The sequence below is a fragment of the Phoca vitulina genome, unplaced genomic scaffold, assembly GCF_004348235.1.
Source record: "Phoca vitulina isolate PV1807 unplaced genomic scaffold, GSC_HSeal_1.0 scaffold37, whole genome shotgun sequence".
Classification (NCBI taxonomy): domain Eukaryota; kingdom Metazoa; phylum Chordata; class Mammalia; order Carnivora; family Phocidae; genus Phoca; species Phoca vitulina.
The window spans coordinates 1,039,459-1,051,749 of NW_022589740.1; the positions used below are offsets into that span (position 1 = coordinate 1,039,459).

Below are 12,291 nucleotides of genomic sequence, written 5' to 3' on the forward strand. Positions count from 1 at the left end.
AGCCATAAAAAGGATGAGCTCTTGCTATTTGTGACAACATGGATGGACCTAGAAGGTATTATGCTAAGTGAGATAAGTCAGACAGAGAAAGACAAATACCATATGATTTTACTCATATGTATCTCAAAAGCAAAGCAAATGAATAAACAAACAAATGAAAAGCAGAAACAGACCCACAAAGACAGAGAACAAACTGACAGTTGCAGGAAGGGAGGTGGGTGGGCGGATGGGCACTGTGGGGGAAGGGGAGAGGGAGGTCGCGGCCTCCAGTGACGGGATGACCAAGTCACAGGAATACGGGGTCGAACAGTACTGGGATAGTGGTGCCCGGTGACAGACGGCAGCCACACTTGTGCGGAGCGCAGCGTAATGTGGGCTTGTGGACTCACTATGTTGCACGCCAGACACTAATGGAACATTGTGTGTCGACTCTACTCAAATAAAACAATGTTTACAAAGTTTAACGTGGGTCCAGGGGAACTAGCAAACATTCTCTGTCTATCCAGGACAGCAGGGGGGGATGTAAACCTGTAACACAGCTAACCACTACTGTCCTTAGAGGGCTGGGGTCTGCAGCAGACCCGCCTGTCGCCGGGGGCAGGACGGTTGTCGCCGTGGGCAGGACGGCCGTCACCGTGGGCAGGACGGCCGTCACCGTGGGCAGGACGGCCGTCACTGTGGGCCAGACGGCTGTCGCTGGGGACAGGATGGCTGCAATGACCCCCAGCATCTAACTGCAGAGCACTCACTAGTCGGAAAGGACAAAATAGTACCTTTATGTTGGAGAAGCCTGGCAGACTGCCTTGGTCAGACGACCACCAACGTGGGACCGTGGGTAAGAACAGACCCATCAGAGCCAGCGTGACACCTGTCCGGGAGGACACGGCATCCCCAGAATCGAATCCTGAGGGAGCCTCAGATGGACCCACGTGGCGGGATAGCCGACAACGAGATGTCAAAACACGTCTGTGTCACCGAACAGACCCGGAACGGTTTCAGATGACAGGAGACAGAAGAGTGTGTGGCCGTGACCCTGGGCTCCCTGTGCCGGCACGCACATCACTGGGACAGTCGGTGAAATTGCACCGTGGCCGTAGGAAAACTGAAGTTGCTAGAAAGCCATTCCTGTGTGAGCCAGGGCTGGGGACGCTCCCTCTCCGCTGGCCAGAGCTGGGTCAGGTGACGAGGGAGATCGGGAATACTGGTCCGTGTAGGAGGGGAGAGTGGGCTCAAGGAGACCGCAGCCTGCCACCTCGCCCTTTCTCGGGCTCAGAGGACTTTTGACAAAGGGCCATGGCCTTGAAGAGTCTCGAGGTTATGCATCCAGCCCGGGTGTCCCCGTCCATGTCCATCCAGCGGTGGCCTCTCCGGGTCCTTCAAAGGTCCCAAGCCCACTGGGGTCCCGGACAACTATCTCACGGCTCCTGGCTCGCAGTTCATCCTTCCTGTTCCCACACGCTGCTGCACCACCCGCCACACAGTGTCCTCGTGCCCGAATGCGGGTGAGTCCCCCCACCCCAGCCCCCGCCCGGGACCTCTCGGCCTGGCTGCTATCTGTCATCCTGGACCCGGGCTCCCTAACAGCACATCGCTCACGGGATGTGCGCAAGCGCTGCCCCATCTTGTTACATTTGGGGCTCTGCGTGTGTGACGAGCTCCTGGGGGAGGCTGATGCTGAGGGTCCAGGGACACACTGGGCCGCCGGGGTCTGCAGGGCCATCGGGCTGGAGCTGCGTCCCATGGTGACGGAGGGGTTGTCACCCTGTTACTAGTGAGACAGGAATCACAGGTGGAGGCAGATGAACCGGGGGCAGCCGGTGGAGCTGCCCTCGTCTGGGATGGACATCTTGTGGGGTACTGTGTGTCCAAAACCGGCAGCATTTCGGGAAACGTTGCCCTGGAGGTTCCTTCAAATTTCAATTTGCCCATGAGTTTGCAAGAAAAAAACAATCCATACACTCACGTCTTGTGGCTGCTGAGGGGAGCTCAGAACGCCAAAGGACGTGGGAGATGCCAGTCCCAGGCCCGACCCACCGTGAGGCAGCATGAACCTGAGGTTTGCATGAGGTCCGGCGGCGGGTGGCCAGAAATCCCAGCTCCATCATTAACTGTGTGACCCCGATCCTCACTTTTCCCATCTGTGTAGTGGGCAGGAGCATCTCCACTGACACAATGTTCCCCGGGGGTCGGTTCTGCTCCCCTGATGTTGGTGGTTCACATGGATGATCTACTGTGGCAAACCCCACGGAAGCGTCCTCTAGGTCTGCCTGCTTTCTACCCCATGATTCAACGCGCGGATTGCGGAGCAGGCTCAGAGCTCCTTGCTTCAGGGAGGGAGCCTGCTGCTTCTGTGTGTTATTGGGGGGGTGTGGCCCGAGCTGCTGGCCCTGGGGAAGCCCAGAAAGGTCTAGATAGAAAGAAGAGGCTGCTTTTCAGAGCTGGAAGCTATACTCTTCCTGACCACAAGATGGCGCGCTGCAGCCATGATATCCCGATAGGCACCGCTGGTCCGGGCTAAGGAGAGCCAAACAGGTTTTTTTTTTTTTTTTTTTAATTTTTACTTCGTGGACCAAATGGTTTGCCCCAAAGGCCCTAGAAAAGGTTTTACGGAGGAGTTTGTCTCTCCCTTCTTTGTGACGAGCTCCAGAGCTAGCTGGTCAGAGTTCCAAGCCACGCTTTGCCTCCTCTTGTCTGTGTGACCTTGGGTAAGTTGCTTACCCTCTCTGTGCCCACATTTCCTTATCTGAGACTGTTGACAATTGTACCGACCTAACAGGGTCATCGTGAGGATTCAGTGATGTTTTTGAAGTGCTTGGAATCGTGCCTGACATGCAGCAAACGTTATAAAAGTCTGGTAAATAAAACCATAACATGAATACCCCTGATAACAGCATACACAAGACTTGCTCTGCTCTTTTCAAATGGATGCAGTCCGGCACTGAAAAATGGAACGGGGCGCCTGGGCGGCTCAGTCGGTTAAGCACCTGCCTTTGGCTCAGGTCACGATTCCAGGGTCCTCGGATCCAGCCCCATGTCGGGCTCCCTGCTCCGTGGGGAGCCTGCTTCTCCCTTTGCCCCTCCCCCTGCTTGTGCTCTCTCTCTCTCTCTCTGTCAAATAAATAAGTAAAATCTTAAAAAAAAAAGAAAGAAAAATGGAATTGCACCTACAAGAGTCTCAAAAATAGGTTAAAATATACTTAACTATATTGATTTTCTGGAGTTCCCAATTATATAAACAGTGGAAACAATTTTCACAATCTATTGCTGTAATTCACTTCTGGGAAGTAGACATCTTTGCAGAGGGGGAGCGAGAGAATTTTATCTAACGCTTCTTGCTAGAACGCACATCTTGGCGACCTGCGCGTCTCTGGGAAGGCGCGTCCTCAGGTGTTCGGCGGCCATGCCTCCTCCTTCGTGCCTCTGCTGAGCCGCCTGGGATCGCATCTTGGTCATTCCAGAGTTAACCTCCCAGGGCAATGCAGCCGCTGCCCCTCAGCCACGAACAGACCGGAGTCAAAGGGCAGGAGACACAGCTCAGGAATCAAAGGTCACGCTCCGGGCCTCTCCCTCCCTGGAAGCACAGCCCCGCGGATGTCTGGCTTCTCGATCTGTTACCATATGGCCACCAATCCCTCAGCACAATGCCCAGCGCACGCGTCAGGTGGACGCCGTCTGGCACTGAGGCTGTCGTCCCTGAGAAGTTTGAATTTGTCTTACAGAAGATCAAGTTGTAGAAAGTTTAATTGCAGAAAAGTACAGAGAAGAAGATAAACAATCTTGCAGAGTCTCAGCCCTCCAGCATCCAGCCGGGATTTTGGTTTAGATATTGTGTGTAGTGAGAGTCATGGGCGCCGAGGGCTTACACACTCCCGGAATCAGACCATTCTCCGCATTGTGTCTGAGGCTTTATCCCACCACGAGATACTCTTCAGAATATCTTTTATGGCCACATAGGTTTCGTTTAGGGCTACCCCATAATGTACCACCCACCTCCATGGTGGCTTCCGGTTCCCAGTATTAGGAAGAAATGTTGCAACAAACATTTCCTTATAATACACATTTGGGGAATGCACTTTTTTAAAAAAAGATTTTATTTATTTATTTGTCAGAGAGAGAGAGAGCTCAAGGAGGGCAAGTGGGAGAGGGAGAAGCAGGCTTCCCGTTGAGCAGGGAGCCCGATGTGGGACTCGATCCCAGGACTCCAGGATCATGACCCGAGCCGAAGGCAGATGCTTAACCCACTGAGCCAGCCACCCAGGCGTCCCAGGGAATTCACTTCTTTAGGAGAACTTAGAAAGAGTAGATTTAATGGGTCAACAAGCAGGGACTCTTCCCCTTACAATTTAAATCATGCACTAACTTTTTGCTCAAGGTCAAAGCTAAGTAAGTAGCAAAACCCAGCTCTGAGCCTGTTCTGCTAACCGCATCTCCAATGTCATGCTCCCTTTTCTGGGTATTTAGACACTTACTCTGAATTATCTTTCAGAACCTAAAAGAGGACTTTCTGTTCGGAAGTTCTGTGGTTCTACTCGCCTCTCGTACGTTGTCCGTTAACGACCTCAGAAGGGCGACCACAGCGTCTCAGCTCACCCCTCGCTGCTACAGACAGGCTTAAGTGCCAGATCGAGTACCCACAGAGGCTGGGCAGGGGGCTCAGTGTGCCAGCAGGCCAATGTGACATTTGGGACGTGTCTTGGGTGACATGGACAGCTACCACCCACTCCCACCTACACAAACAAGTCAGACTGAATTTGCAAGCCATCTTAGCACACTGCCCACCAAACCAAACGAGTGTGGGCCAAATGGTGACCCGGTGTGACCTCTAGAAACTCCCAGTGAGGCTCATGAAAGGCAAAGGGCAGATCTTCTTTTCGTAGGGGGGAGCCCAGGCTCAGAAGACTTGGTGCATGGCCACGCCGGGAAGGACAGCACATCTGTGGTTTCTCGGGGGTGGGGGGTTTGCGGCGGCAATGAGAGCCGCCGGGTTATGACACGTGTCACACATCATTGCTGACTCATGGTGGGAAAAGTGGCAAGCGCAGGGATGATTTGCCCCCACCTCCTGAGGGCTTTCAGGGGGTTTCACCAAGCCAGGAGTAACTGCTCCTTCCAGAAAGCCCTCTCGACACAGGGATCGACCACAGGTGTCTGGCTTGCGCTCTAGGGATTTCCCTTTCTCGGTTTCCCGTCGCCGTCTCAGCTGCTCTCTGAAGCCTCCCCATCCACTGACCTCACAGCTCCCCTGGTGTGGCGGTGGGGGGGGCGCCACTGCTCTGGGCCCGTCAGATGCCGGGACTCATTGGAGGTGATGCTGCTGGGTTTTAGGTCATAGGTGTGCATCTGGCACAAAGATGTAGTTTCTTGTTTTGAGTCAATTTAGTATTGTCACCAAGTCATGCCCACACTGCCTTCTGTGAGTTCCTGGGGGAAAAAACCCAACACTCTTCTTGAAACCCAGGAGGCCTACCCTGCCTCGTAGGGGGGCTGGACGAAGGGGTGGGGCTGGGGTAAGAGGAGCCACGGGATGCTTTGATGCTCCACGAGCCCTGGGCTGATGTCGGAGATACAGTCCTGCCCAGTATGGGACACAAATGGTGCGTACCCAATTTGAGCTCATCTTTTAAGAACCTGACCCCTTTATTTTGCTTTTCAAACTTGCTTCTTTGTGAACTTTGCAAAAAGCCCCGCAGGGGAGAAGCAGGTAAGGAAGGAGCAGAGCGGCTGGGTGTCCTCAGAGGGCTGTGGTGGGGACTGTGGGGAACACTGCAGGGGACTTGCCAGTCTGGGGGTCCCCGTGAATCTCCCCCCAGATGAAGGTTCCTTGGGGCGGGTGGGGGGGACCACAGGCACATGGTGGCCAAATCTCTCCATTTTCCAAGAGAAGCTGGAAATGCAGATTTTTATGTAAGAGCTGCTGGTTTTGAAAGGTGGTTCTGCCTTTGTCCCTGAGACAAGCCAGGGGCCCAGGGAACCTGCCTGCGGGCTGCACAGAGCTCAGAGCAGCCCACCGTGTCCCGCAGCCTCTGGTGGGGGTTGTGCAACGGCACTGCGCTCGCGCCTAAGCAAGTAGTTTGAGAAACCGCAGCAGGGAATGTCTCCTAAGCCTTCCTGCTTACTTGAAGCCACTTCCTTCCATCCCCCAGGGAGCGGTAACTCCACCAACATTTTAGCCAGGCCACGAGAAAGAATGTGTTAGCAAAAACACTTAAATAGCATTTCCAAAGAGTTTTTCAAACAGAGCATCCCCGAGGATGTGTGCTTAATAAACTCACTACCACCTGCATTAATAAGGTCCAGGGGAAGGTTTAGGGGTGCGGTCCCAGGGAGCTTGGATGACATCACAGCATCCGAGGACTTGGGGCTCCAGCAGGCTGAGACACCGGCTGAATGCAGTTTGCGGGTGGGGGGCGTGTCGTCTAGCTTGGGGCGGGTGACCCCAGACAGGGTTTGGGCATTCCCTACTCTCTCCCTTTAGTCTGTTCCGCAGACGGGAATCAGCCGACCTAGCGGCTTCTGCATTTGTCTAGACTGCAAGGTGGTGGTGGGGTCTGGTGGAGGCCGAATTTGCTTCCAGATAAAATGTTTCTTTCCCAACTGAGATGAGGGCTTGGCTGCCTTTTGGACTGACCTAATAAATCCATGTGAAGCCGTATCCTATGTCAGAAAGGCGGTTTTCCTGAAACTGAATACCTTAAAAATGTGAGCAAAGTAGAACAGCCCCAAGGGGTTGTCAATCAGCCCTCTTCCTGCAGGTTGGCTCAGTGCCAACTAGAAATGCTGCTCCCTGCCCCCCCCCCCCCCAGTCAGGCCTGTCCGGTGGCCTTCCTCTAAGAGGAGGGCCTAAGACGTGGTGAGCCCGCAGGTTTGTATTGTTATAAATGGAGGGGCAGGGTAAGATGTGAAATAAGTCCTACTTGCAACATTTCCTGGGGTGGGAACTAACACATTTTAAGAAAATCTGATACATAAAGATGAGCAATGCCTACACCTCAGTCACTTAGAAATAAACATATTTATCCAATCCAGGCACACTATCATTTCCTAAACCACCAGCAAAGAAAGAAAGGAAGCAGTAGTACACGAACGTGGCAGGTGCACCTGGGATGTCAGGGACATTAGGTAAGCAAACAGCGGCTTCTGGGATTCCGGGAAGAGGCCCCGACTTCGCAGCTTCTACTTCCACTGGAGGGCGCAGGACGCCGGCTCACTCGGTCCTCTTACTCTCTGTCCCGGTCCTGCAGCTGAGCCTGGGCTCGCCTGGAACCCCCCCGCTCTGTCCCGCCCAGGCTCCAGGCCGCACCTAGGAAAAGGGGCCACGAAGGCACCCCAGCGCGAGTTTCCAAGTAGCACGGAGAGATGCAGACACCCAAAGTGATGCTCTCCGTGGGCAAATGATCTGAACGTGCTGTTACGGGGTGCCAAATGGTGACATCACAGCGCTGTCTGTTCACATCTTCTAGTTTTATTATGCTATAATTGGAAAACAACTTTTACATACCTATATTTAGGTAATTCGAACATTTCAAAATAGCGTAAGAAATATGGGCTCTGCCTCCATCAGCGCTGGGTCGGAGTCTCCTTTTGTCCTCACCTCCTTCCCGGGTAGGTTTATGCAGCCCTTCCTCTGGCTTCCATGAGCGCGCAGCTGAGATGGGGCTCAGCGGACCCGCCAGGGCCTCTCGGTGACCGCAGGGCCCGAGGCTAGCACCCTAGACGCCAGTGCAAGTGGGGGCGGGGGTGTCCCGAGCTTTTCTAGACAGCCTGTAGATGGCGCCCCAGGAAAGGGACTCCGAGCCGCGTTCTCAAGCTCCGGGGGACAGGAGCCCCCTGGTCTCGCGCAGCGCGTAGACTGTGCCGCCGGTGAAAGGACCGGGTGGGGGGGGAGGGGAGGGAGGACGGAGTTACATTCAAACGGGCCGCGGGTGCAGGGGCGCCGTGCGGGGGATGAGCACCGAGGGGAGCAGGAGCGGCACGTGGCCCGACCCTCACGCGCCGGGCAGCCCCGCGACCCCCACGCGCGGCGGGGCCCTACCCACCCCACCCTGCGGCAGGTGGACAGTGTCGCTATGAAGAGAAAGCCTCGATTGTCCCTCCTGCAAACCGCCACACGCCAGACCTCCGCTATTGTGCGCTCTCCATAGAAATGCAAACGAGCCGCGTGCGCCGGCCGCAATCTGCTCGCGCGTCCCAGCGCCCCGCGGCGCTCGGCTGCGGGCGGGGAGGTCGGCTCGGACCCTCCAGCGCGGCGGGGTCGGGGCGCTGAGCGTGCGGGGAGGCCTCGCCGGCGCGCTCCGGATCCTGCTGGCGCTGGAAGGGGCCGTGGCCAGGCCTTTTGCAAGCTTAGAGCCCGCGCTGGGTGTTTTTACTTTAAGTTCCGGTTTAAAAGCAACAGTTTTATAAACTTCCAATTAAAAGTAAAGAAAAAAATAGAGAAGTAGCAACAAAAATAAATGCAAAAAAAAAAAAAATCTTCAGTTTCCCCAAAGGGGCATTTCATAAATTGCAGCGTCTTATTAGCAAGCAAGGTGTTTCTTCTTTTTTTTAAATTTTTCCTTTTAAGGACTTAAAAAACAAAAAGGCGAGTGAAATCTGCAGGCTCCAGTCTGCCTGGTAACACCCCGACAAAAGCGGCAGATTTGAGGCATTGTCATCCCCCGCACCCCTCCCCACGTGGCCTTCTGGCACGAGCCGCGGCGGCCGCCTCATTTGCATCAGAAAGCGGGCGCCGGCCAATGGGCGCGCAGCCTCGCGCCAGCTGGCGGCGCCGCGGCCGGGCCTATATTAGGGTGCGCGGCGGGCTGGGGCGCACTCGCCGGCCGTGGGCTCGCCAGGCTGCCTCGGCTTCCCCGTGTCCGCCGCGTCGGCGCCGCTCGCTCCGCTCGTGGATAACTAGCTGCTCGCCCTCCGAACCATGACTCTGGAGGAAATCCGCGGCCAAGACACGGTTCCCGAAAGCACCGCCAGGTGGGTCGGCGCCGGGCACCGGACGTCTCGGGGCGTGGGGAGCCCTGTCCGGGCTGCAGCTGCTCGGGCGGCCGCCTTCGGGGCCCGCCGGGATGGGGAGCCGCGGGGTGGGAGCTGGGCACCGGAGGTGCGTCCCCGGGGCCGGGGCGCCGGGCAGGGGCGCCCGGGGTGTGTCCTCGGGGCTGGGGATCTCGCCGCGCCTTCGGCCGGTCCCCGCTCACCGCGCTGGCTCGTCCGCAGGATGCAGGGCGCCGGGAAAGCGTTGCACGAGCTGCTGCTGTCCGCGCAGCGCCAGGGCTGCCTCACCGCCGGCGTCTATGAGTCCGCCAAAGTCCTGAATGTGTGAGTGTGGACACGGCCCCGGGTGGGGCGGCCGGGGGCGGGGAGACCCGGGAGACGGCGGCGGGGGACCCCCCGGGGCTCCCGCCTTGCCCTCACCACCCCGTCCCGCCGGCGCAGGGACCCCGACAACGTGACCTTCTGCGTGCTGGCCGCCGACGCGGAGGACGAGGGCGACATCGCGCTGCAGATCCACTTTACGCTGATCCAGGCGTTCTGCTGCGAGAACGACATAGACATCGTGCGCGTGGGCGACGTGCAGCGGCTGGCGGCGATCGTGGGCGCCGGCGACGAGGCGGCCGCGCCGGGAGACCTGCACTGCATCCTCATTTCGGTGAGTGTCGCCCCCGCCCCAGCGTCGCCCCGCCGCGGCCCGCGGCCAGCGGCCCGCCAGGCTGACCTCTGCGCTTTCCCCGCAGAACCCCAATGAGGACGCGTGGAAGGACCCCGCCTTGGAGAAGCTCAGCGTGTTCTGCGAGGAGAGCCGCAGCGTCAACGACTGGGTGCCCAGTATCACCCTCCCCGAGTGACAGCCCGGAGGGGGCCTTGGTCTGATCGACATGGTGACGCCCTGGGGCGCCTAGCGCGCGGCTGGCTCTGTGGATGCGCCCTCGGAGGGCGCGGGACCGGCGTGCTGCGTGGGGAGCAGCGAGGAGGGGCGGCCCCCTGCAGGAGGGGCCCGGCGGCGGCGGCAGGGGCGCGCTGGCCCCCAGCCCGGGACTGCGAGTGTGGGGAGCGGCTGCTTGCCCGGGAAGGCCGGAGGCGGGCCGTGGGCCACGGGGCCGAGAAGGACGGACCGGCAGGGCAGGCGTGACTCAGCAGCCTGCGCTCTCGACAGGAAGGAGGGGAGAGGCCAGGCGGGCGAGGCCTGGACTCGGACAGTGAAAGGAGCTCGGAAGGACTGAGCCGCCTGCGCCGCTGTTTGAAAGCGGACGGGGCGACGCTCCGGGTTCTAGAGGATTCTGCTGCTGCAGCTTTGAGTATTTTTTTTACAATAAACTTACTGAAACAGACTTATTCTCTTTATTGAGGGTAGGGGGTCCCCGTCGAGGGGGAGGTGGTTTGCAGGGGTCCAGGTGATTGCTGAAGCCCCCAGACGGGGACCGGATGGCACCTACGCTGTCTTCCCGTGGGGCTGAGTGACAGGCTCCCGGGGCGCTGCGAGTGGGGGCGGGGACGCAGAACTTGAGCCCTGCTCCCATTTCTCTTTTTTTTTTAGGGAGATTTTTAAACCTGCAAGACAGGAGCATACTTGAGATAAGACATCAGTGCAGCAGGTCAAGGCTGGCCCTCCAGCCTGGTAACAGCGGCCTCTCCCTCCCCTCCCCCTCTGCCCCCGCAGCCCCCTCCCTTCTGACAGCCGCTTATCGCAACAGCTTGCAGGATGTAGGCGGTGCCCTCCCGCACAATGAGCAGGCCTTCTGCAGCCGCCGCCCTTTGTGGTCCCTGAGGATGGTGGCAGCAGAATGCTCTCAGGAGCCTTTTCCTCTTAAAGGCATGGGGCTTACGGCAATGTCACTACGGTATTAATACCGTGTATGACATGATGACTGCATTTAAGTATGAGTCATCATTTGTCATAGCTGTGATAGAACTTCAAAGATCTGAGCAACAATGGGAAGACGGCGTCCACACGAACGGGGTGAGCGACTGTGAGCGCAGTCAGCATCCGCTACCTGCTCTTCTGAGGGCCCTCTGCCCACCGCCGAGTTCTGCAGGCCCCTGCTGCTCACGACCCCGTTTACAGACTTACGGGAGCAGAAGAATTGAAATCTTTCCCACAAAGACTTGCTTTGAGAACCATCCGGGGGAAGTGTCCAGAGTGAATCAATCTTTTTTATGAGGCCGGGATGTCTGGACTGCGCCTCTGTGCTTGACCGGAACCCTGTCCAGCCAGGGAAAGGCGCACGGGGCTGGCACGCTGTGAGCAGGCTGCCCGGCAGGCCAGGGAGCCTTCTGGGCAAAGGCGGGGTGCTGTGTTGTTTTTCTAGCAAGAAAATTCTGCTGATTTCCTAGCAGTCCCAGGTGGCTGATTCACCCTGTTGGGCTCCACTTTTTAAATTCTCTCCAAATCCTGGAAGCATTCACAGGAAAACAGGACTGTAGGAGCTAAATTATTCTTCCCAGAATGAAAGCATCCTGTTTCTCATATATCAACTCTCCAAGACATTTCCCCCCTTGATTAGATGGAGGCCCAAGGAAAGAGTTGAGCTGTGTTTGTGCCCCAGTTTCATCAATATTTTACCTATTTGCTTCTCGGAGCACTGACTTCTCCCTGTTGGGGTGGTGTCCCGAGGGGTGGGTGTGCAGTCTGCATCCTGGCAAATGCCCATCTGCCACAGCACGCTTTAGCAAACACAAACGCGGCGTAATGACTTTAGAGTGTAGCCTTCGATGAATACATTTAGCAGAACACAGGGCAGGGCAGGCAGGCAGACCCTGCGGCTGGCCGACTGACCGCTGCAGAACATTAAGCCAGCAGCTCCTAAGAAATGTGGCTTTCTTGGATTAGAACCTACAGCAAGGGCACCTGTTGGAGCCCCAGGGGCTAGGAGAATGTGCCGGCAAAAAAATGCACGCTTGGACACAGTGCCAACCCCAAACATGCTGCTCTTCTTCCTTTCTTTCTTTCTTTCCTTTTTTTTTTTTTTTTATGAATGGGATTTTGTGCTATTAAAATAAAATACTCCAGAGGACAGGTAATAAAGTGCACAGTGCTTACAAACACATTATTGCCTTCATACTTCCAACAACCCTCAGTGGCAATGCAGAGATCAGCTAATTATCACACACATGTTGAGGTGATCCATACAGATTCTTGGACACAATGCCCTGCGTCTAGAAAGTGCTGGATGAATGTTAATGACAATAATACTTAAAGGTTAATGAAGGCATTTGCTACAGATCATGGAGCTCGAAGTGGACCGGTGGATTTAAGACGCAGCTGTCTGGTTCCGGGATCCAACACTTGACCTACTGGGACCCCCA

General features: G+C 56.6%; 1 protein-coding gene across 1 annotated transcript; it reads left to right on the top strand.

The window, feature by feature from the left end:
* Positions 1 to 7,058: 7,058 nt before the first annotated feature.
* GADD45G (growth arrest and DNA damage inducible gamma) lies at positions 7,059 to 10,309 on the top strand. Its single transcript, XM_032427543.1, has 4 exons — positions 7,059 to 8,964; positions 9,205 to 9,306; positions 9,424 to 9,637; positions 9,723 to 10,309. Exons 1-4 carry the CDS (start codon positions 8,912 to 8,914, stop codon positions 9,831 to 9,833), a joined length of 480 nt encoding a protein of 159 aa, XP_032283434.1. The 5' UTR covers positions 7,059 to 8,911; the 3' UTR covers positions 9,834 to 10,309.
* The last annotated feature ends 1,982 nt before the right edge of the window (positions 10,310 to 12,291 follow it).